The following is a 25,200-nucleotide window of genomic DNA, read 5'->3' as shown; positions in this document are numbered from 1 at the left end:
GAAATCACCTTCCTGGGAGAATTTTTGGAACTTTAAACGATGACCAATTACTTAGTTATCCATTATTAAAGGAATATAAGAATCTTGTAGTGTTCAGAATTTATTCCAAAAATCAAAGATTTCAAACCAGGGTAACGCATCAAAACGTAAAATCTTAGGATGTTTTTTAGACCCAAGAGCACAGAAATTATTCTTCCTGTCTTTGTAGAAAGACATGTTATGAAATATAGATTGCTTGTCTTGGAGGTGTTTTTTAATTAGTAAATTAGCCCTAATTTAATTTGAATGTTTTAATTTTTAATATTGATGTTGGGCAAGAAGAAGAAATATTAAACACATAAATGACATGAGACTTGAAAATTACTTTAGTGTGTATTTGCATAGAAAAAATGTAGATTTTTACAATGTAAAAGGGGAGAAGGAAGCTCTGCATTAGTTAATATCACAACTGCCATTCTCTCTGTTCCATTAGTCAGGTGTATCCAAGGTTCCTGTCTGTACCAACTGGCATTGAATAAATACGTTTTTCCTCAATATAGTTTTTAATTGTTTGCGGAGAATAGCCATAATGGCATGAAATGGAACTAAGTGCTAGTAAAAAAACCCTCCATATTTAGACTAACTGGGTTCCTTGAGCAGAACTCTAGATGTTAATATGCAATTTGTGTTGAGATATAAAGTGAACAGGTTTTAGTCTGCATGTTGAGTTTTTTCTCCATTTTAAAAGGATTTTTTAAAAAACTCAGCTCAATCTAGGTTTTATTTAGGAGAAGAAACTGTAACACTTCTTTGCACATTAACTTAGATTAATGGTGGAAATGATCCTGCAGGGGACACTTGTACAGCCAAGGAAGTGGTTTGGGTTTTTGGATGCATTTGAGCCAGCCCTGATATACCCAGAAGGCTGCTATGGGAAAGGACACAGAGGCACTTGAGTGAAAAGTTCAGAGAGGCTGGACGTACTGATGTATAACTCAATTTTACCTTGTTTTTTTTCCCATCTCTTCCCTCCACTCCCTCGTCTTGCATTCCAGGGAAATAGCGTTTATTTGGTTAATGTGGTACCCTGAGATCTTCCCCTTGAACTGTGCTGGATGTTACCAACTATCCTGCAGAGTTAACAGTACTTCTTGTATCTTCGCCTTTGTTTTATGTGGCCCCTCTGAAGGGGATCCTGAAGCCTCTTTACAGAGAATAATTTATATAAACTTGGAGGAGGCACTGGGCTTGATCTCACATCCTTTTGCTCTTGAGTTGATTTACTGCGTTCACTGTGTGTTACTGGATTAGAGGCTTTCTTTTCAGAGCGGTTATTCTTTGTGGTGTTTTTTTCTGTAGTTGGGGTGAAACAGCTGACTGTTTTAATCTATAATGAATACTCTGCTGTGTACTTTAAGTACTTTCCAGCGGTGTTCAGACTTGTGCTCCTATGCAGTGATGCTGTGGGCTCTTCCTGCTTGTTTCCCCGCTGCTAAAGGAACAAAGGAAGTCTGGAAAGAGCCTGGAAAGTGTTCAGAACTTAATGAAAGAAAAGCAGAGTTTAAAATGGGCAGCTGATATTAGGTTTGAAAAAGGATTCCTTGAACTCCCAGTGACAATTCTGATGGAAGAGGGTCCTGGACAAATAGTTTTCCTTCCCCTTTTTGACTCTACACCACACAGAATCACAGAATGTTAGGGATTGGAAGGGACCTCGAAAGATCATCTAGTCCAATCCCCCTGCTGGAGCAGGAACACCTAGATGAGGTTACAATTTTAATATTTACTAGAAAACAAACCATCTGGAGCTACAAACCTAATCTATTCCTGCTCAGAAATCTCCAAGCAATCTTTTAATGAGATTTCAGTCATCGTATTTTTGGATCTGAGCAGGTTTGATCTGCCATATAGGACCTCACCTGAAATCCTGTTATGCTGTACAAATGCCAATCCTGAGCCTTTTTCCCCTGCTCATTGTATCATATAAGCCACTCCTTGAAATCAAATTTCAAGGTCAGTACTAGGAAACTTTTCATACAGCACAGCTATACCCCACAGTCAGTCTGCATAGGTTTAAAATCTTTAAATGTAGATGGCGCAGTGTTTTGGAGAGGAGATTTTTAAGAGTTTAGGAAAATGAGGTGGTTTGGCTCAGTGTTCTAGGAGGGTTGGAGAAAAGCAGCTGCTGCCTGTTTGAGATCTCCCTGGGCTGCCCTGCTTTCACAGGCTGCGGATCTGAGAGCTGGGACCTGGAAACAGAGATCTTCCCTGTTAGCTGGGGCAGGAAAGACGGGAGCTCTGCAGAGGCTGCTGCACAGCCAGGGGTGTTGGAAGGGTTGGTCTCGACCAAGTCTGCATAGCACAACTGTCTTGGGGCTGTGAACTTTGAAAGCTCAGGCTGCCCTCATGGGCAAACTGGCAGCATATTTGGATGAAAACCAGTTTGTTGGGGTGCAAATTCAGTTCCTTTTGGAGATAAATCTGTTCAAACACCTAGGGCAGCTGCCTGTTTTCCAGTGAAGCACACCCGTAACCTGTCTGTGGTTGCCAGTATATATGCAGAATTTTTTTGTGCTGCTGTTGCTTGTGCTGTGTTCTGCTTGGCTGGGAACCTGTTTGAGCAGTGTTGCTTGCCTTCAGGAACAGGAGGACACATTGCTGTTCCCTGCTGTTTGTCACAAACATCACTTGTGATGTCTGCTTACGTTTAAAAAAAAGTCGTAGGTAGGATGCGATCAGCTTTATAACAGCTCAGGCAAACAGGGCTCCTGTGATGCTCTGCAAAATGACTGCTCTCCATTTGGCTGTTTTGTTTGGTTTTGCTGGATTTTTTGGTGAGAGCATGAATTGCTATATTATGTCATACTGGCCCCAGGACTGCTCGGCAGGAATCCCCACGATGTGGTTGTGGGACCTGCTGGGAAAGGGCTGCCTGTCCGGTGCTGAACCCTGCCAGCACTGTTGTCTCTGTTTGTGTTTTCAGCTTTCTTTGAACTGCTATGTTCTCCTAATGAGGGGCAGAAAGTGCTGAATATTAGCATGAGTGAAATGAGATACATCTCTGCTTGGTTTGAAGATTGAAGTGCTTTGTATGCGAAGTGTGCCAGGGATGTCAGGATATCTATCAGGATCCCTCAAAGATAAAGATCTGATGGATTTCTGTATTGTCCAGTTCCTGTAACGCATCTACCGCTTTGTGTGAAATTCAGCTCTCAGGACCTACTCTTACTCAGCCTAGGGCACGCTTAATGCTATTTATTGTGGTTAATTATGTCATAAATGCATCAGTAATGATATAGAGTAACTTAAAAAAAAAATTGTATTTTTACTATTGTAATGGTGCTGAAATTGACAGCTGTGAAGGTACCATCTGTATCTGGAATGAGTGCTCAGGCAAACTTTGGTAAATGCTTGTCTCCTTAAATTTCTAGAACCCACGAGTTAGAACTGAAAACAATTCCGTTGAGTAGCTGCATGTGGACCCTCTGGGCCAGCTGCAGCAGTCAGCCTCTGCTAGGTTCAGAAGAGATCATATCTTTCTAATTTCAAAATCCCCCTGATAGTATACAGTACAAAGAAAATATTGTAGGCTGTAGTCAGTCAGGACCCCATTCTGCTTTATTAACGTGTTATAGGAGATTCTTGCTACCAAAGAACAGATAATAGAATTAAGCAATAAAGCCAGTGAATGAGAAAGTATTAATTTACGAGTGGGAGCCTGTAGCACAGAGATGAACTGACTGGCTCAGTTGTACAGGAATTTTGTTGCAGACTCTGAATTAAAGTTGTTTCCTGACTCCCAGTCTAAGTCTTTCACCCTTCTGATCCTCTGTAGTTTAAAACAAAACAAAACTACTCAACTTTGCCTGTATTTTATAGCTATTAATAAGAAAACAAATGCCTTTTGTAGTTCTTGCACAACACAAGTGAAGTGATTGCGATGTATGCCAGCTGGCTTTTTTTTTGTTAAATGCTAACATTAATGATAATTAATTGGATAATTACATAGAAATTTTCTTTCTGGCTCACGTCCATATGGATGGTATAGGCAGAAACTCTGAGCCCTTGCAGTGTGGAGTAGAACGTCTGGGCAATTAATCGTTTCAGTGAGTACTTGTAAACAAGGTCAGCTCAGCAGGCATTCAGGAAAGCTCTTCTGAAATGTGATGCTGTCTTCATTATCCTTTTAAAGGGTTTGGTGATAGGACCTGACCAGCAGGCAGGATTTATCTCTGCCGCACAGTTTGAGTATGTGCAGCAGGTTTCTCGGGACTTGTGGACCCATAGATAAACATTAAAAAAACACCAGACATGTAGTGTTTTATTAAAACTGTATGTTATTCTCATTGCCTTAAAGCTGTTCTTTTGCCTGAGCTTAGTCACAACTATTCAGGCAGTTTAGGCTGACAAAAATCTACTCAGCTTAGTGTCTGGTTTACTTTTTTAGCTAATATTGAGAGATGTTCCTGTTATTCCCAAACAGAAGAATGTAGAAGGCTGACAAATATCGACCACCACACATTCTGAGAAATGCTCTATGTTTTGTTCCATTGTGTTGGGAGTGATCTAATGGATGTAAAAATAATCCCAGGTTTTCTAGTTGCCAGGGGTGTAGCTATGCCTGCTGGAGACAGATGGGAGTTGCAGAGTATGGACCACATATGGGACCCGGGCGTGAAGCAGCATGTTGGTGGGATAGGTGCCAGTGTTTGCTTTGCCCAGTGAGTTAAAATGTCATGTTGCTGTGTGGGATTGATGTGGGAGGGGATGCTGGAGCTTGTGGGACAGCGCTATGACCTGTGCAGGGATCATTGAAGAATCTTTCCCACTAGAGGCCAGCCTGATGCCTTTACCCTGACAACAGTGCCCCTAAGGAACCCACGCTGTGCTATTGGCCAGCCTCGCCTGACGCTGCTTTAGCTCTCCTCCCAAACGGAGGTAAAAAAAAAGAAAAGTTAATGGCTTTAGTTGGAGTCTTGCATGGAAACTTGTCTTCTCCCAGGGGGGCTGTGTCACTGGGAACGTGACTGCCTGTAGCAAGTCATAGAAGAGGTCTGTGTTACCATATGGTTTGAAAATAGAACTCTAAATGTTTTCCCAGCTAAGGTGGCTATCAAAAGTGATGGGATGAGTATGGAAATGGACAAATACGGAGCCCAGGTGTCTTAGTGGGGCTCTTGGTGCAGGGGTCTGTGTGTATCTTCTGACAGCATCGTGGCACCTGCCATGGCAACCTGACTCTGCTTCATTGCCTGTGTGAAATCACAGCATGTGCTTTGAGATACAGGGGCTGGACAGAAACAGTATATTTTCTTATTCTTTGCCAGGTGATATGTGCTGTCTAACACAATATTTTTGTGGTGAAGAAAAGGAACAGAAATACCAGAGCCCCAAGGGCAGTAAATACATAGTCCCTTTGGTTAATGTGAGTCAGTGTTCCACAGTAGTGTGTGTTTGCAGCAGCAGTTTCCCTGGTAGGCAGTTGCTTATTGTTGCTGTTGTTAGAAAAACCCTCAAAGGACGAAGTGGAAAAGGACAGAGAATTTATAGTACTTTCAATGATGTGTTGATGTCAATAAAGTGTATCTGGTATGTAGCAAGTGTTAATTTTCAGCAGCTGTCTTTAGGTAGAAATAAGTTCTCTGATCTACACCTCCTAAAATACAGTCCAGAACAGTCATGTTCAGCTGGTCAGAAGATTAAGCAAATCCTCCAGTGAAAGCGAGCAGCGGTGAAGGGAACACGAGCAGAGGTGAGGCGGGCTCGCCGGCCCGGGGAACATGCCGTCCGTTTTGGGTTAATGTTGGTGCTGCTTGTTTAGAGCCCTGCGGTTGGTAACGCCCTTCTCTCCAGCTGCCTCCCTGCTCTGTAAGGGGATCAGCACTGGAACACGCCAGCGACTTTTGGAGTCAACCTCAAGGTCGTATCTAAATACAGGGGTACAAAACGCAAGGGCTGACCTGCGTGTTCCCATTTTTATTTAAGTAATTATTGTAGGAGAAAAAATCACCACATTTACAGTAACTAGTGCATTATTACTGTTCTAGGCAGTATTTCAAAGAGCCTGCTGTTTGCTGATGTTTCAGGATAGATACAGGAAGGAAAAGATCTTTTTCTTAGCTTTGGAGCTGGTGAGGGCAGTGAGATGGAGTTCACTTAAGAGGGAGGCATAAGATGAAGTGCTCTAAAAGCTGACGAAACCCAGGGTTCTGGTTATATAACCACCTCAAAGAAAGAGCAAGATTGGCAGGAGGATCAAGTCCTTTTAAATGATTTGTTTGTTTGTTTGTCCCCAATTGTGTCACTCTCCTGTAGAAAGAAGAGCAGCTGCCTTGGGGCCAGCAGACATTGAAATCCACAGGCACTTTTGCCCTCCCAGTTGTTCTGGCTCTACTACAGCTTAACAGCAAACAAGTTCCTCTTGTAGCAATTCAAATTGAAGTTTTGGCCACATTTATACTCCTATAGCGAGACAAAGTGACTGGATGTCAAAGGAATTCTGCCTTGATGAAATTTAAGTGATCTAGTGATGTATTAAAAATAAAGCCAGCCTCATAAAGGGATTTTTTCAAAGCATATGGGTCTTAATGGAAAGTTTTTGTTTGTTTTTTTTCAAGAAGGGTGAAAAATTAAATTCCTGTGGAAGAAAAGAGTATAGCTTTAGAAATTATGTGAAGAGGGCTGTTTCTCTAGGAAATAACATCTGGTGTGGTTGAGTTGGTGAATAAAATAATGTCTAGAAAGGAAGGTTAGTCTTTAGTTAATTAACTCTATAGAGAACAGCAGCAATCTGTGAAGCCTGTCTTCAGGCACACTGACAATATTTAATTCACTAATGACCCAGCGATTGCATCTTGATTGCATTGCCAACTAAAGGTTTTTGTGACAATACTTAGGTTTTTTTGTTACAGCCCTAGTGCTTGATACAAGCCTTCTATGTGGGAATCAAAGTTCTGCTATAAAGATTTCCCACCTTGCATATTGCAGAGAAAATAGTTGGTGCTCTTAAGATAATGCCAAAGCCCAAAGGCACTTAAAACCTCTGAATTTTATTTTAAAGATCTTGCAAGATTTCAGCTGGTCTCATTATTTTCTGGCACTTGATTAATAAATCTGAATGTGTGGGATTGGTAATAATCTTCAGTGAAAAGGAGATAACTAAGGCTATTTTGAATGGTTTCTAGGTATTTCTTGTTCTGTGCTATGTCTGTTCAGGTTTGTTGCCCATTTTGTTCTGATGTGTAGTTTGTGTAGTTCTCCTGATAAAGGATGAAAATAATTAAATATCCTTCCCTACATGCATTAATTTCTGGTCGTGTTCTGTTTCTCTTCCTACAGTTGCATACAAAACCCCTCTTTATCACATTAAATTATAGTGGTCTTTAAACCGCCCATGTCCAGCGAGAAAATCCATGTACACAAAGTAGGGCTGGCAGGGGAGGACTTAGAGTGGCAGGATTAGTGTGTGAGGAGATGACACAAACTGATTTGGGTAGGAATAAACTTGGAAAGTAACGCTATGAACTATAAATTACATGTCTAATCTGTAAAATATGGTGAATGGAGTCAAGTAAATCTAAACTTGCCCCCTAGATCTGTTAGATACCCAAGGAAAACAAAGCTTAAGCTGTTTGTTCCAAAAAGATGTAATTTACATTTGTTTGCAGTATGTTTCTGGAGTAGTTATCTTGGGTGCAATCGTGGGTCTCTACTGGGTGTTTCTCCAGTTAGTTTCACATTGTTGGGTTGCTAGTACAGAACAAAAATTGACAGGATAGAGATTTTACTCAGTCTGGTTGCAGTTTCTGAAAATCATCAGCTTGGGGAGAAAAACTGGATAGATTTGAGATTGGCAAGGTCTTTAGTATTGAGCAAGTTCTTTTTAGCTTTCCCTTTAGAACTCTGTAGGGTTTAAATGGTGCCAAGAAACTATTTTCTGGTTGAGTTGATGTGTACAGTGTAGTTACTGTCAGGAGAGTTTTATTTCAGTGCCCAGGCTCACAGTTTTCTGCTCTGTGCCCTTGCAAACATGGCACAGTGAGCACCTCTTTGTTTTGTTTTTCCAGAAGCATTTACCATTTCCAGAGCTTATCCCAAAGTCATCACTCCCTTCCAATTCATCACACGGAGGTTCCCTTGAGTCTGAACTTTTCCTGAGTAAGAACAAGCCTTTGGTCATATCTGCAACATTAGAAGCTGGCGGTTGTTTAAATATTGAGTTGATGTCAAGCTAAGTTGTAGCGTGAATGCACTGCTATCAGCTTTTTAAGCTACTATTTTTCAGATACTGCTTTTACGAAATCACTACAGACAAGGAGGTGCAAATAGGACTGGAATGACTGAAACTGCCAGGAAAATGTCTTCAGGTCTGAAATCTCTGCCAGTGCTGCCATTAACTTGGACAGGACTCTGGTGAGAGTGAAGAGGTGACAACCACTTGAGGTTACATTGCAGGAATGAATCTCTGACTAGAGTTAGTTAGCATCGATGTCGCTACTCTAGAATTTAGTTGACTATAGTTTGATCTTTAGTGGGATGTCTATGAAAAGCCTTTTACCTGTTCTATGACATACTTTGGTTTTTGTGGCTATATGCATTGTGCTAAAGAGCATAGTTGTCCAGAGACTATTTAACACCCCTCCTGCTCAGTCTTTGGGCCTACATCACAGAAATGATGGCATTCAAGATCGTTTTTTTGGTGTTAAACTAAAACCATGCAATCATTCTGCCCTTGTCTTTAATTTTTCTACCTTACCTTATTCAAGGCTGGAAAGAGTACTTCTGCCTGAGCCGCGAGCCTGTGCTATTCTCAGTCTTCCTGAGTTTCTTTCCTGATTCTCTCAGTGGCTTTTAAGATTCTTGGCAAACACCTCACTTATCTTTCAGAAGTTACACTTCCTCACTCACTGGTATTTTTTCTCTGTGTAGCTATTTGGGGGAAAAAAGTGCCTGTGTTTGGAGGATTTGGTTCTTTTGTCAGTTAAACATACATGTGTATTTTTACTGTTTTTAAATTCATCCTTGTTTATGTGCAATACAGGCTTTGTAGTTCAGTGTTTTCACACTAGATGTCAATCTACTTGCGTATGTAGAAGTCACTATCCGTTTTTGCCTTCTAGATATTTCTTTCACCAGTTGGACTAGTAGAATCCTGGTGTCCATGTACTTTGCAGGGGAATCAATGCCATGAGAAAACAGATGAATCCAAATGTCAGTTTTCTTTTGGTGGCTAATATTGACGAACACTTTCAAATAAGATGACAGTTTGGGGATGCAAATCATAGCTCACATCTGGACTGAGGGATGCATGTTCTGGGTGGAAGTACTTAACTCCAGAGGAATCCTGAATTTTTTTGGTGGGTAAGTGGTATGGGTTTTGAAGAGGTAGGATGAGTAGGAAGAACAGAAGCATTTAAAGAAAATCAGTGTTAACAATTTTAATGATACCTTGTGTCAGCAGTACAGGTAGAAGCCTCTGCCTCCCACTGTTGTGGGGTTTTTTTCCACATACCTTAAGTAGTATCTCTACTCTGAGTAACTGGAAGTGGAACTCATTGGTGCTGTGAGTGCTGCTGGCTGAATTCGATGGGTTATGCTGCAGTTGCTACTCACAGAGCAAGTAATAGTGGTAGTAACAATGTGACTCCCCCACTCTGTCGCCCTCTGGTTGTGTGACAGCTCCAGTTTTGAGGCAGACCACCTCTGCCCCTTCTAAAAAAGCCCGGTGCATTTTTAGGTACCACTAAAATAGCTAATTGGTCTAAGAACTTGCATAATCACGTTGCCAGAGGTAAATGTGATTCAGTATGAAACGGTTGCTGATCTGCTCTGTCATCTCTGCTGTCCTGATCCTGGCTGGCTTCCAAAACTCCAGTTCCCCCTTGCAAATCACTGCTTTTTGATTTGTTTTCAGTCAAGCAGGGTTTTAAACATCTTTTAATTAGTGTCTGTGTAAGACAAACTTGACCCTAGTTGGAAATATTTCCAAGAAATGATCTCCACCATGAAGATGTCTTGTGTTAACTCTAATTCTGTCAGATTAAAGCATTCAAACAGTAATTCTGCCCTTAATATCATACAAGAGTCTTGTTATAATTTGGGTGTATTAGTAGTGGCGTACCAATGTAGGTGAAATTCTTCTGAAAGAAACATTGTTTTTTGCATGTCCCTACTTGTTTGGATCATAGTTAATAATTATGTATGTCTGACTAAATGAATGAAAGTTCTCATGCAATTATAAAGCATATTAAAAGTATGTAAGTAATTATTTTAACTGTTGAATTCTTCAAAGCTTTCAGTGCCTTGTTTGTGGCAAAATAAAATACCCTGTTTTTTTTAATTTTTGAAGTAAATATCAGTACGTTATTAATACAATTATTTTCCAAGATTTTCCTATTTCTTTAAAAATGTAGGAGATTGAAAATTCCAATCATCATTGAAGAACTGAAGCTGGCCAGTGTTTGTAGTGATTTGGACGTCTGGTCTGTAGTGATGTTTTAGATGTCAGTTTAGAAAGTGAAACAATACATTCAACATGTTAATTAATGTTTTTTCCTTACAAGGTCAGAAAATCCTCCTAGCTGACAGTGGAAGTGCTGTAAGGTTAGGGAGGATGTACAACTTCGTGAACAAAGATTCACCTGTTTACAAAGGCGGTGAATGTACATATAGTAATAATGAAAATAACTGTCTTAAAAAAAATCTTTGACCTGAAGTGATTTGTATCCTCTAACCAGCATCTATCTTGCAACAGTTTTGTTATCTGCAGGAATTCTGCCCTAAGGGACGTGTTTTGCATTCCCTGGCAAATGTAGCCTCTTCCAAAAATCACTGGGCTGCCCCAAAGAACAGTAAATAAGTAGTTACTTGGGACTTGGAATTGGCTGTAAAAACATATCGGGAAGTTCATTTCGGAATGCTATGTAGTAATATCATAAAACAGAGATTTAGGTATTCTTTATCACATTTTAGCCTCTCAGAACTTGCTGGTGGAGGTAATGGCGAGCAACATAAATTCGAGCTGTGTTCCCAGCGCTCAAGTTGTACAATAAAGTTTCTATGTGGCCAGGGAGCCTTGATTTGTGAGCGTAACAGGAGTAGAGGCGGAGGGAAAACTGGAGGCTCAAAAAGATTCTTCCACATGTAAATGAATTGGAAAGCTCCCCGTTATTTGGAGTTACGGGCTCTTTGCATCCCCCTTTGCATTTTTGCCTATGTTTGGGCTTGGTGTCCAGCCAGGTTTCTATCAGGATTGTGGGGCTGTTCTATTTAAACGTAGCAATTTGGAACTGCTTATGGTTCATGTTAAAGCTACAGCCGTGTAATCATTTTCATCTTATATGCACATTGTAAATGTAATTGTATTAAAACTGTCCATAGAGATCAAGGCCTGAATTGTTTATGCATAGTTTCCTGGTCTGGTAATTTGTTCTCATTAGGGTCTTCCATATGACTTTTTTTTCTTAATCTTGTAAGGGTTGTGTACATGTTTTGGTAAAAAACAAGGTTTTCTCTTCCAAGTGCTCTGTTGTTCAGGGATTCTCTGTTTCCTCGTTGGTCTTTGCTGGTCATACCAGCGGTGTATCAATTGTATATCTGGGGAAAACGTGTGACCTTTTTTCCCAATAAAACCCATGTTCTGTATGTTGTGAAAGGTCTATGGAGAGCAGTCTTAGGGGCTCTTTTTTGTTTCTTTATTTAAACCATCAATTAGAATTTGCTTAGTTGGGCGGGGTTTCTGGCTTTGTTTCTGTGGTTTTGCTGCTTGCTGTAAGAGCAAGGCAAAGCAGGAGATATCAATATTTAATGATACTCTGAATCTCAGCTGTAATCATGTTGCCTTTTGTGTGGATTAAAAAGGGTGTTGTCTCTTCAAGTTCATACTGGATTTCTGTCTAAGAAGCTCAATCCAGATTTCATGAACAGATATACTTAATCCTTGGGTTGTATTGAGATATGCTTACCAGTTGTTTGGGTATATTTGTAATGGAGCAGGCTCTTGGGTTAATTTTTAGAAGTGAATACCCTGATTAGAAAGCTACTGAGGTGGGTGGTTGGCTCTCGCAGATCTTCGCTGCACCTGGAGGATGAAGCACTGTTCACTGAAATAGGAAATGCACCCTTCATTGCTTATGGATTCTGGGGCTTTGTCGTCCAGTTTTGGAAAGCCAAGTCATGAAAAATGTCCAACAATTAAAACCAAAATGGGGTGAAAATTACTTTAAAGCTGAAATGTGGAGTTTTATCTGTTTTGGGGGATAAATTAAAATGTGGTAGTATTTTTCTACATACTGTACCAGAATATATAGATAAATATGCAAAATTGCATAAATGGGAGTGTAGGTTGTTTCTATGATTAAAGCAAGGGATAATAAAAGAACAGAATGATTTGTACCATGGTAGTAAAAGATCTGTCAATGCTTGAATTATGAAGTCGTTTCCATTGTTTAAGTAAACCAAAAAATATGTAGGCAAGACTGTAACATCCTGTATTAAGTTTAAAGCCAAAACGGATGTACTGTTTTAATTAAATAAAAATCTGGTTTGCTGCTTTATATTATAAAAAAAATGTTGTTCTCTAATAAGAGTAGAGATGCTTTATTTTCGTACTTGCAGGCACCTTTGTAATAACTACAGCTCTTATACTTGGAATGTTATATTTGTCATGTAACGAAGGAGCAGGAGAGCCAAGTTAAATGTAGGAACTCATCTTGCAATAGTGTTGTTGCTTTATTGATGCTACACAGCAGACCTGGAGAGTTTTGCAGAAGTGCAGGAGAGCTGGACATATGTTTTACATAATTCTAATGGAAGTTCTGTGGCTAAATTCCCTGCATTGCAACAAAAAGTGAGTCAACAAGTGTGTACTGGATTGTTTATGGCATTACGTATGTTTAATTCTTAGAATCAGCATTACAAGCATTTGCTGTCTGAACTGCCAGCACAAGTCCTTGGTGGCTGGATTTTGCCTTCTCTTGACTCTGAGTGCCAGGATTTCCAGCCTCCTGGAGTTGTTTAGTGTTCCTGAATAATTTAGCTTGTGGTTTGGTGTGTGTGTCCAAGAGGAAATGTGCTCTGGTGATGAAGATAGTGTTGATATTCCATAGTTTGGGGGATGTTGTCTGACCCTGATTTTTGAAAATGTGGGTCTTTGGATTTGGAAACTTATATTTGAGAATATATTCTGTCTAGAAGTGACACAGTAAGAATCTAGCTCTGTATAGATTCTCATCTACACTATGTGTAATGACTGACTGAGACTGCTGAATGCTGCTGTAAAGGTGAGGATTTCTTCTGCCATAGATTCCCACTGTGATGTCAGTCTAGTAATGTAGATGAGGTTTTTCATACATGATCTCGGGTTTTGTCCTTTTACTGGTAGCCAGTTTGGGACTCTGGAACGTGACTTGCAGAAGTGCTGGGTGCTGAGCTGCCTCCTGATCTCAGTTACGTCTGTTTGGTGATGAAATCTGTCGTATAATCGTAAATATTCTTAAAAATCAGGCCTCGCTTATCTCTGAATGGGCATCCCAATATCTAGAAGGCTTTTAGTGTCTTTATCTGGAGCCAAATCTGTGGTCTAGCCACTCTGTACAGCTGATGTAGACGATATCTTGAATTTCATTGCAGCTGTTGTAATAGGAAGTTCTTATTTAACGGATATGATTTGTATAAAGTGTTTGGGCTATTTTTTTTGGATGACAAAGAAGCTGGAGCATATTCTTGTTTTGTATAAAATGAGGTGAACTGTTCTGACATTAATTTTGTGAAATAATCTTACAACAACTCCACTAATCATATGCTGCTCGTGTTTGTAAGCTTGCATAACTCTTCCCCCTAAATTATTAGTTTGATCACTTTGCTTCTAAGGTCTTGGTGTCGCAAAAAAGGAAAACATGTTTTATTCTCTGTGATTTTATAAATGGCCAAACAGACCTTCATGAGCAAGTTGAAAGAGAACCTGTGCCTTCTGAGAGGTTTTATTCTAGGAAACCTGCCAGTCTTCAATGCATTTGGACTCCCTGCCTTTGGAAGTCCCTGTTGCTGGAAGCACCTAGTAACTCATTCAGTGCTCATCCTGTCTTGCATTAATGAAGCACTGGCAATTAGCTACAAAACCTGCATTCTTGTCATGCGTAATACTCATGAAATATTTGTGCCTAACAGATTTCAGCAAAATTAGCTGCTGGTGAAATGACAGGTTTGCTAGGATTTGTTTGGCAGTTCTCAGCTGACGTTACCACAGCTCCGCAGTCCCTGCGGTGTGGAAATGAGGAGAAGCAGGTCCGGCTGCCCGGGCTGGCCAGGCACAGCCACGGCTCGCAAAGGGGAAGGGAGGAAATGGCATAAATCACAGAAAACAAATGAGATGTTTGATACCTCCTGACAGCCCCTGAAGCTTTAGAGAAACATGAAAAAAAGGAAGATTTATGGCTTTAGGAACATATTTATACTTTGCCAGTAATTCTTTTCTTACCAAGCATTTCACAAAATATCAAAACCTGATGTATATTAAGAAATTACAAAATATTACTCTTGCTTTACTATTACAAACGACCTTTGTGAGAGACAGTAGTTAGGTGGCATTGGCTGAGCAATGCTCTTGAAAATCTAATAGCTAATATACTTAATTATATACATCAAAAAGCAGAGAGCTGATTTTACCTAACACTTACTGGTTATTTAAAACAAAACCTTAGTGTTTCGTTACTAAGCATACATTCTGAGCCCATTGCCCATAGTTCTTCTGAAAATGTGTTTTTAAACCATTGAACAGAAACCAAACACATTATTTGCACTAGCAAATATTACAGAAATTCAGATGCATCAATAGCCAGTGGATACCCATGCCAGAGAAATATGCAGTTATCCTAAAAAAAAGGGTCACTCTGCTTTCTAAAATGGCAATTCTTAGCAGCGGAGAGCATTGCCCAGCTCACTGCACATTTAATGAGTTGGAGAAGCGTTTCCTGGGTCTATTAATGTTGACCCAAGCAGTCTGTTTCCCAGGTTGCCTCCTGCTGCACGTTTCTGTTCTGGTAGCTCAGACTGCGTGAAGCGGAAGGGACAAAATTCAAATTTTGTGCAGGACAAGGTGCCTATTAATAGTTATTAACAACACCCAGTTAGGAATACTTGAAAATAGTGTGCACCAGTTGTCTTCCACAGTTTCCTTGGCTTTTTTAGATGTTTTTCTTGCATGTAGTAGTAGAACTTTGCTTAAATTTTGTAAAAACAGAAGTCAAGTCTATCTTGCTGTCCTCATTAGAAGTGTCACCATTGACTTCAGTAGAAATAGGATGCTGTCTTCAGTGGAATTCTGCTTTTATTCTGGGGTTTGAAGTCTGAAGCTCTCAACACCCCAAAATAAAAAGGTACTGCTAAAGGGGCAGGTTCTAATAAGCCAACAGGAAGTTGTCCAAAACTAATGGAAAGTTTAGGAGGAAAGAACAAGACCTTTATCCTCCTAATAATAATAATTTTTAAAAAAGATCAGTAAATCTCGTTTGCTTCCTGTAAGTGGTAACTTGAAGTAGCAGGTACCATAGTTGCCTTGAGAAGGTGATAGTTTAGGATTTCTAGTCTGGATTTATTTTGGTAGGATTTTTGTAGAAATATCTATTTCTTCATCCATTTTATTACTGTTGCAAATGAACAGGAAAGCATTTTTTTTAGAGAAATAATCTAAAGAACAAGTGTAATGAGAATACAGTGTAGTCTAGCACAGGAACCACTGAATAGCAAAAACATGTATCAGATACTATTTCAATAAATATTAAGAGCCTTGTTTAAAATAAGTTTTCTTCCAGAACAAGGCATTGAACCAAAATACATGTTCATGCTCTGATGGCTTCCTCAACTAGCTTGGAGCTCTGCTGTTCCGTGTGTTTATTTCTGCTGAGTGAGTATACCCAGTGATAGTTCATAGAGCACAGCACTGGACTGGGCCACGGGGGCACTTGCAGCACAGCTCAGGCTCATCCGAATGATACGTGTGTCTATTGAGCTCTTCATGATACAGAAAATATAAAGCCTAACAATTAGAGATGCTATAAAACAGATTTGAATAAGGTAGATGTGTAGGAAATCAAGTATCTTATGACTGAGTTATTTTTGGCGCTCTGTTACTCAAGATCTCAGCTGGTGTATCAAAAGTATCTCCTATTGAAGCAGTTTGGGATCGTGACTGGGAAGGCTTCTTTAGATGATGTATTTCATAGGGACCTACAAGATAGCCTGTGTCATTTTAGGGACTTGAAGCCAAAGTGCCCACAAGTGAAATGATAAATTTGTGGAACTTAAAGTCAGTTGAGAAAAACAATCCCTATATCTGGTCTTTCAGGAATTGTATTTTTAATGTCTCTGAAGTCATAAGGAAAACATCATGAAGGAATATGTTAAAGAATGAAAATAATTTCCTTAGGGTAACTGAAATACAACTCTGGAATATGACGGTGTGGTCGCTGCCATAAGGTCTGTGTGTCTGTTCCTCTGTCGGGCAGCGTGGCAGAGGTTGGGCGCGTCTGTCTGTCCCTGCAGCCTTGGCTGCTGTTTGTCCAGACCTTGACCTCAGGGCAGAGCAGACAGGCTGGTCTGGGGGAGTATCTCACTTTTTAAATGCAAGGTCTGTTTCTGGTATTTATGGAAGCAAATAATACATATCAACAAATCCTAGTTCTTGGTAACACATTGAATCGATTGCAAAGGGGATTTAATTTCCAGGGAATGGTAAATACACACCTTGCATACCATGGGTTCGATGTTACCTTCCCCATAAACATACCATACTGGGCTCACCTGGAGAGCGTGTTCTGCAGGGCCCTTGTCAAGTAAAGAACATAGTAGCTGTAACATATCCTTATGTTAATCTTTTGCTTCCTCCTTATTGTAGCTATATTTATCATGCAAAAGAAAAATAGAGCATTATAAAAGCAAGTCTTGACAAAGCCCAGATTTTTCTCATTGTGTAGAACTTAAGCAGACTATTAACTGGTATAATCTACTTTGTGCTTTTCTGAACAGTTGTGCTCTCTAATATAATATTATTAAAACATTTTCCTGTTCTTTTCATATATTAAAACATCTACTATTTTATACCACAGTTGCTTTTAAAAAACGCTCCTTGGGATTGCAGGTCAAAAAGATGGGTGTAGCTGCTTCCTTTGAAAATGTGCCACTTAAATTACCAAATTAAATCACACAGTGTAAAGTCAGTGGGAAAACAGACCTGAGCTAGCTGAATGCTTAACAAGGAAACTTCAAAACACCTTTGTCAAGCTATAGATAAAAGGAAGAATGATAATCTCCCTCAGACTTGCTCAGTACTCTATAGCATTGTGATTTTTGAAGTTGTGATGCTTCCCTGTTAAAATCTCACTTTTTAAATTGGAAATGGCCAGTTTGCAACTTCTTGGTTAGTCTCTGTTTCAGTATTAACCGTGCTAAGCACTTGTAAAGTAAGGGAGAATTTTGAGGAAAATAGCAAGAATCCCAGTGGTGCTTGAAGGAATTTCACTGTGTTTTGGTCTGGTCTTATGTTTTGTTCTTGTGTAATAAATTAATCTGTGTTTTTCTGTGTAAATCTGCCTTCTGAGAATTACATAGAGAATACAGCAAGCATGGTAAGCTGTGGGTTGGTCCTTGTGTGGCTTTTAGTCTGTCTCTCTTACCAGAGAACAGAAAAGCGTTGTTTTTCCAATGTGCGGTTGCACTTGTCATGTGCAGTTCTGTGGTCCCTGAGCGCTCTCCTGGGCTGTGGGTGCACGGTGCTTTGATGGCAATTCTCCAGCTGGCTGGCTGCAACCGGGCTGGTTTATTTTGACCACGCTGTATAGTGGAATGGATTTTGAGTAAAACTTGAATTGGTCAAAGTGTGATCATTCGGTGGTCTTCCAATAGCATGGCTTTGAAGTGCCCGAGGTAGGGGTCTAATTCACATCTTCAGGTATGGAATGGATGGGCAGAGGCAATACTACTTTGCTCTGTGTTAAGAGTCCAGCTGTTTGTTTTGAATGCAGTTTACATGAGTGATGAGCGCTCAGCAGTTCCTAAGCATTAAAACCAGCTTTTCTTTTCCAGCAGCCTGAAAACAGCAACAGTTCTTCCTTATTGCAGCTTCCCGTGGCCTTTAGATTTAATAGATGTGGAATGAGAACTAACTTCCAGTTGCATTCTGTGGGGTTAGCCAAAATTCCCAGTCTGCCTTGTGAGCCAAATCGTACCCTGTAGAGACAGACACATCACAGGGGAAAAAATACAATAGACCTTTCTGCTGCTTTGGGCTTGCTTGGTATGTTTGCTGCTTTGGAAAGACAGGACAAAAGCTTAATGGGAAGTTCACTTTTGTCTGGTACTTTCTGTAGGTCAGTGTGGACATAAAAGCTGCTTGGAGTCACTGAAATGGCTGAATTTGGGTTTACTTTTCATTTACTTCTTTACTCTTTGTTGGAACAAATTTTTGCAACGCTATGTAGTTTATTTCTGATAAGGTCTGTGAAAGAAGCCAAATGTGACTTGCCTAAGGTGCTTTCAACAAAGAGGTATTCTGATAACTTTTTAATAAAAATACACTTATGATCCCAAGTTGTAAGTAAATGACTAAATTCTACTTTGTTTACCAAAGCTGTTAATAGGAAAATCTGTAACAGATCTTTGCACAACCCCACAACTTCAGACTTGGTTTAATTCATTCATTCTGGGATAATTCCTCCTCTTTAAATTAAGAGGTGAAGACATTTAACATAGATTGGAATAACAAAGTAAATTTGAGGTACATAGGGTCAAATTCTGTGCTCATACAAGCTAGTAATGATCATTTGTTACATTAAGAAAATCTAGCCAATATCACAGTGTGAGGAACATTAGCACACATGTCATTTTGCTCAAGTTTATAAATAGAAATGCAATAACAAAGTATGTACTTGAAGCTTATTCTGTATTGTGTGACACAATATCTCTGTCAGATTCTGCTAATGTGCCCTTGCTGTGGATGTTAGTTCCGAGTAGCACCTGGAAGCAAAGCTCATCCTGTGTTCCCTGGCGAAGCGCTGGCCTCGAGTGCCTGACAGACAGGCAAGAAACACAAGCTAACAGCATTCATCTGGCAGCTGTGTTGAACGATACCCACTCAAACACTCGTTTTGATTGAATATCTTTCCCTTCTTTCTAAAAGAGTTACAAAACTTCTGCTAAAGATGCAGTTGGCCAAGACATCCCGGCTGTGGGGATGCCCAGAACCTGGGCGGGCGGCTTCATTTCAGCGCCTGCTTCTTGTGTCCTTAGCCTGCTGCTGGCTTTGCCTGGTGGTCTGGATCCTCTGAAATAACCTGTCGCTTGGCTTTGATTTGGTGGACACTGGTGGGATCATTCTAATAAATGTGTTAAAATTCCCCTCCCTTGTGCTTTGCCCAATAGGCTTCACTTGGCTGCAGCACAGAAGCTCCTTGAGTAGAAACAACTGTATTTTGGATCAGGTGGCTTTGGTTTTGTACCCCAAGCTAGAGCCTAGTTTTGAGAGCTGAAATAATGACTAGGAGCAGAGGATGAAAGTCAGTAGGGGAATTAGGGCTGTACATATTGCTTGGGTCCTCTGACCTTATCCTGCTCTAAAATGTTAGTAATTCTTCCAAGGGTTCTCCCCAGGATCCCTCATGTGTTTACTTGAGAACGTGTTTTCTTTGCCCTACTGAGACCTTGATCACTTTTGCTAAAGCTAAAATGCTGAACGTGTTGGGTTTTTTCCAGGCCACAGTGATTCAAATCATGTCAAAATCTAATATTTTCAAGCATGCTTTTGTTACTGAGGCTTTTACCTTTTTCCACAACAACGCTGAACCCTTGATTTCCAGGTTCCTGTTGTACTTGTGGGCCCTGGCAGCAGGAGCAGAGGCGCAGGGTAATGGAATGGCTCTGCAGCAAACTCCCAGATGTTGCTAGAGCCTTGACTTAGCTGTGAATCTTGTGTTGACAGAAACAAGAGTTTCCAGTAAAACGTTGCTAGTCCGTAGGATTGTAGAGCAAAGCTTGAAAACCATGGCTGAGTTCTTCCCAAAAGCTCAGCCAAACAGCAGTTGAAGGAGAATTCCACACTTCTTCTGCAAACAGTTGAATATCAGGATTTATGGAAGCTTGACAGCACTGTTTGAGGATACAACAACATTTTGGAGGTATCTTATAAATATTTGCAATCCTAGTCTATACACTGACCCAGATGTAAACACAAATCTTCAAAAAGCAACATTCTATCCAATAGTTTATCGCAAACAAAGGGAAACAAAGTATAAACAAGCTGGTGCCTTTATTTTCTCCCCCTGTAAATAAAAGCACACATTGCTCTTGTTCTACTGCGAGTGTGCGTAAGGTGAAGACAAACAAAAACACTTCCCAAATTGTGCCCAGCTCACCAAGTATTCATGCCCTAATTTTCAGGTCTGTTTCCAGCACTGTAGACTGTAAATCGCTCCAATCCTGTGATAAAGTAGTTTGGCTTTTTGCATACAATAAATGAACTGTTGCATAAGCATCCCGTGTATGTCCATGGTTTGATAGTCTAGCACGGGAAAATGTGTAGTTCATTTGCTGTTTGTTTGGTGTGTTTGCTGTGGAAAGGCTGGTTTCTTCCTGCATCAGAGTTACCTTTTTCTTATCAAAGTAGGAAAATGTTTTGGTTGGAGAATAGTGGCAACCAAGCCATTTATTTTAGAGAAACATGTTTTATAGCAGAGATTTCAGTGGTGTGGTTTTTGGTTTGGTGGTTCTTTTAATCTTATTCAGGGAAATAAAGTTCCTCTACTGTTGGTAGCATTCAAAGCATGATGTTTTTAGAGCTGTGTAAGAAAGATATTATCTTGTATGACAAGAGGCTCCTTAAATAGCATTTGCAGAGGACGTGGGTTGGATGGGCCCTGGTCAGGCGTGGTTGGGAGCCATTCCCAGGTGTGCACGTGTGCCTGTGCCCCAGGGCCGCGATACTGCACACAGCCAGGAGATAAATCAGGACAGTGCGGAACCAGCTCTTCAGATGGCGTTTTCCAATAATAAGTTGAGTGGAGAGAGCCCGGTTGCCTCGGTAACAAGCCAGAGTCACTCAGCAAGGTTTGGTTTAGATCATGAAATAAGGGGACAAGGTTGATGGATGCGCTTGTTTAAACCCCTCGGAAGGAGCCACCATGAATATGGGGATGGAGAAAGCGCATTAAGTCTGTCTGGGAAGCTGTTTGTCCTAACCAGGTGAGGAGGTGAAATCCAGAACATGGGTAAATGCGTGTTTTCAGAGCGGCTGCAGAGCCCAGGCTGTGAGGTGTGTGTGGGCACGTTGTGTGGGTTTGGGTTGGGGGCTTTTGTGAGCAGCCCAGCTGTGGCAGATGGGGCCAGTCTGAGAGAAATAAAACGTGGTAGGAAACGGCTGTTTGGAGACTGGCTGTTGTTCCAGACTCTCCGAAGCGCTGTAGCTTTAGAAATACATCATTTAACACACTTATAGAAGAGTGAGCTTCAGACTGTCCTGTCACAGAGTAATTTAAGGAATGTCCTGGTTTGGATCAGACCTGTCCTGTGTGCCAAGCACAGTGCGGGGTTTTCACTGCCCAGGAGAAGTGGGGAGCAGCAGGGAGCCTGAAAATGATGCTATAAATGGTGAGCTCCAGCCCTACGTGCTGGTGTTGCAGCTGAGCTCATCTCTGATAACTAGCTGCGACACTGGAGATATTTTGTGATGTGACCTTGTGTCAAAAATTCTCTGAAAAACAAAATCTTGTCACATAGGGTCTGTAACATGGTACAGTTCTATACCTCAGGTGTGCTTTGCTGGCTCGAGATAAGCAACCTTTATGTGCAATTTTCATAAAGACACAATGATTAAGTTTGACTGCAAGAACATTGCATTTTATAATAGCATGGGTTTTTTCAATGGATCAATTAATATAACTGTTCATAAGACAACTTATGGTCTTCATACTGGAATAATGATATATATGATAATGATATATGTATTATATGATAATGATAGTTATGAATCTCTGTCAGTTTATGCATCATTAAAGTTATAAAAAATATCTGGAAATATTTCTGCTTAACCATGGTACGCTAAAATGCTTTCTCTTTTCTGTTTGAGGCTTTAGAACAACAGAAAATACAGAGGAAGTATTTTTTTGTAAATAAAGCTCTCTGTAAGCATTTTTTCTGCTGCACATCAAGTGTTTGTGCACCTGTTTTTTAATTAGAATGGTTTTTAGGTCCTTGCTAGTAGTATTGAAACCACAAAGCTACTATTTACCTATTTCAGTGCTATTAATAAGCACATAAAAGGGGTCATTACAGTAAATGTGCTTTAGCCTTTAGTCAGCTGCGGCCTTGTTTAATATTCTGTAATACTTTTTGAAATATTGACACCTTTTAAATAGGGGGGTTTGCTTTAAAAGGAGGAAGGAAGGGTAAACAGGAAAGGACTGAACGTTCTTTAAATGCTGACCCTCTCGTTTTCCTTGCAGGAAGTCCTGGCTCAGTAAAGTTGGAAGCCCAAGTTCTCGCATAGACCGAACAAACTTTTCCAATGAAAAGGAGATTTCCAAGCTTGACTTCTCAGGATTTAGCACTCGATACTGACGGGAGAAAACATCACTAAGCACAAAACTATGATGTTTCTGCTGCATGATGGGTTGCTGTGCCTCCATAGACTGTCACAAGAGCATTTGGATGCTTTCTGTACTAGAGATAAATATAAATGGTCCCTGTTCCCATGAAGTAAGAATTTTAGTTGCTATGTTAGACATTTACATGATGAATGTCAATCTCTAGTATCTAAAATGCCAATGCCTAATTTATTACATCTGGAAAGCTATATAAATTGTTAGTGATTATTTTGCACAATGATACATGTTATATATAACTATATGGAACCTCATCTTTACACTGTGATTCATATTTTACATACAAAATAATAAATTCAAGTTCTGCTGTTTGTAATCTCACCAAAAATACCTAACTACAGAACTGGAGCACTGAGGAATCTATCCTAACAGCTCTGTATTACAGATCAAGTTATTTGTGATAATTAGTTAAGACATAGTGATGACTTAAAATAAACGTTGCCTCAAACTAAGATTGTCTAACCAGCTCTGGTTTAAAACTCTATAACAATGCGGATAAGTCTTGGAACAAGATGATAAAAGTGTGGCTTCTCACCTGCTTTTCCTTGTCTACCCACAGCTTACATACATACTGACTGTAAGGGGTGTCTTGATCTCTTTGCTTTTTTGATGTTCTTACTAAAATTGAAGGTTTCAGCTCTCTTCCTTATGGATGTGTATTTGCTCCTTAGTTAAGAGCGTATGTTGAAACCTGGTTCAACATGATGCACCCACATACATCGTATCACGTACATGGAAGGTCCTGAGAAACTCGAGTTGTGTGCTTGCAATAACTACTGGATAAGTGTTTGCAGCGTGGGATTTAATTCTCATATGTAGTGCTCTTTTTGCAGGCACCGAGGAGTCTGTCAGGGCTGGAACACACCCATGTCCTCCCATCTAAAGTCCTGCTGGGCCAGGATTAGTGCATGCTGGAAGACTGGGGTTAGATCTCTGATACATCGTGTGATCGGTCAGGAAAGGACAGTTCATAATTGAAGCGTTGCACTTTTTCATCTGCGCAGAGCGAGGTGTGCATAGAAAGGTATTTCTACTGACTGCTCGTTTAATTTTCACTGGGCCTTTGTGCATGAGGCAGTAAAATCTCCTGTCTAGAATTTGCAGGAGTTATTTATAAATAGTTACAGTTCAAACTGCACTTCTGTGATCATACACAAGTGTCCTTTGTTGAAGTCATTGTCAGTAACTCTTGTTTGACCCAAATGGCAAAGTTCAAGTGCAGTGGTAGCTCAAAAGCTGTTCCATCCTCTCTGGAAATCGCATCCTGCTAAACAGCAGTATTTACATTTTCCTCGGAGCTACCTGGCAGGACATACCCCTCCAGCCCAAGGCATTTCCAGCCAAGTTGCTTTGCTCGCATTTTGAGCAACAATGAGAGAGGAAGATGGAAAACAAATAGGCTGTTAGATACACAGGAAGGGGAGCCAAAGATGAAGTTGTTCTTTTGATATATTGACATGTTGGCGTGGGTGGAGTTGGATGCTCACAAGGACTCACTAATTTTACCATGATTTAACTAGAAATGTGAGGTTTGAGGAGAGGGGAACAGCCATTTAAAATGCTTATTTTTTTGGAGAGAAAATGTGCAGGTAGAACTTTAAGAAAGGTGAAGAAATCTTTGTGTACCTGTTTCTCCCCTATTGAAAACAATAAAAATATTTAAAGTCTTGATCTGAGCGCTACCCCAAAGATTTCAGAATGCTTTTCCTAACCAAGAAGTATTTTGGCAGAAGTTATTTCTAATATGATATTAAGCAAATATAATTCCTGTGATCTGTGGCCTATATATGGGAATACACGCATAGCCTTCCTCTTTGTGATTCAGCAGTACCCGTGTTTTCAATTTTCACTATTTGCTTCCCTCACATCAGTGATAGGACAAGAGACCAAACAGGCTGGGAGGCTGGCACATCTGCTGGGGAACCCAGCGGTTCCCAAGAACCTCTCAGAGGGATTGGATGGGACACCTTCACACTTAGGGAGGTCTGAGCCCCCTGTAGGATTTGGTTGCTTGGGAATGTTGTTCTGTGCTGCAAGTCACATGTTGCTGTGTTACTGCAATGAATGAAGCGCAGTCTTGGGTTGCATGCACTAATCTTCTCATTTTATTTAATCCTCAGATTCAGTTAAAGTATCGTGAGTCCAGAATCGTCCAGTTTGTGGCAATGCAGTGTGTGCAGAATGTCAGAGCAGTATCTCTAGATGGAATGAAAACACCATTGATTTTTTTCTTTTAATTTGAAGAGCCAAAGAATTCCAATGGTAAGATAGAAAAAAAAGGCAAGAGCAGTTGGCTATTTAGGCGTCAAAACTGAGTTGGCACCTTTTTCCTTTTCTACTACATACTAATATCGCTCATTTATAACTTTAGATATCCTTTCTTTTTATTTCACCTTATTTTTGAGAAGGCAATGCAGCAAGAACGACTGTATAGGCCAGCTCCATTCTTGCTGCAAGTAGAAGTAGTTTCCACCTATCTAAAGGGGTTGAGCCTTGGGAAAGTCTGTTCTCTTTATTTATCTTTATTTCCAACTTATTTGTGAATTCTGGACAATGCTTTCTTAAAGGAAAATTT

At 40.2% G+C, this 25,200-nt stretch overlaps 1 protein-coding gene across 8 annotated transcripts in view; it reads left to right on the top strand.

Annotated features, from left to right (window-relative positions):
• Window positions 1-23,077, top strand: part of ACYP2 (acylphosphatase 2) — a 32,787-nt gene extending 9,710 nt beyond the window's left edge. For all 8 annotated transcript variants that reach the window (XM_013370690.3, XM_013370689.3, XM_021280475.2 and 5 more), the window contains exon 4: window positions 22,467-23,077. In XM_013370690.3, the coding sequence (XP_013226144.2) occupies window positions 22,467-22,581 (115 nt within the window). In that variant the 3' untranslated portion in view covers window positions 22,582-23,077. The remainder of the gene's footprint in view (window positions 1-22,466) is intronic.
• The last annotated feature ends 2,123 nt before the right edge of the window (window positions 23,078-25,200 follow it).

Source organism: Columba livia, chromosome 3 (assembly GCF_036013475.1).
Source record: "Columba livia isolate bColLiv1 breed racing homer chromosome 3, bColLiv1.pat.W.v2, whole genome shotgun sequence".
Classification (NCBI taxonomy): Eukaryota; Metazoa; Chordata; class Aves; order Columbiformes; family Columbidae; genus Columba; species Columba livia.
The sequence above is the reverse complement of the archived record's forward strand: the minus strand, read 5'-3'. Positions and strand labels throughout refer to the sequence as shown.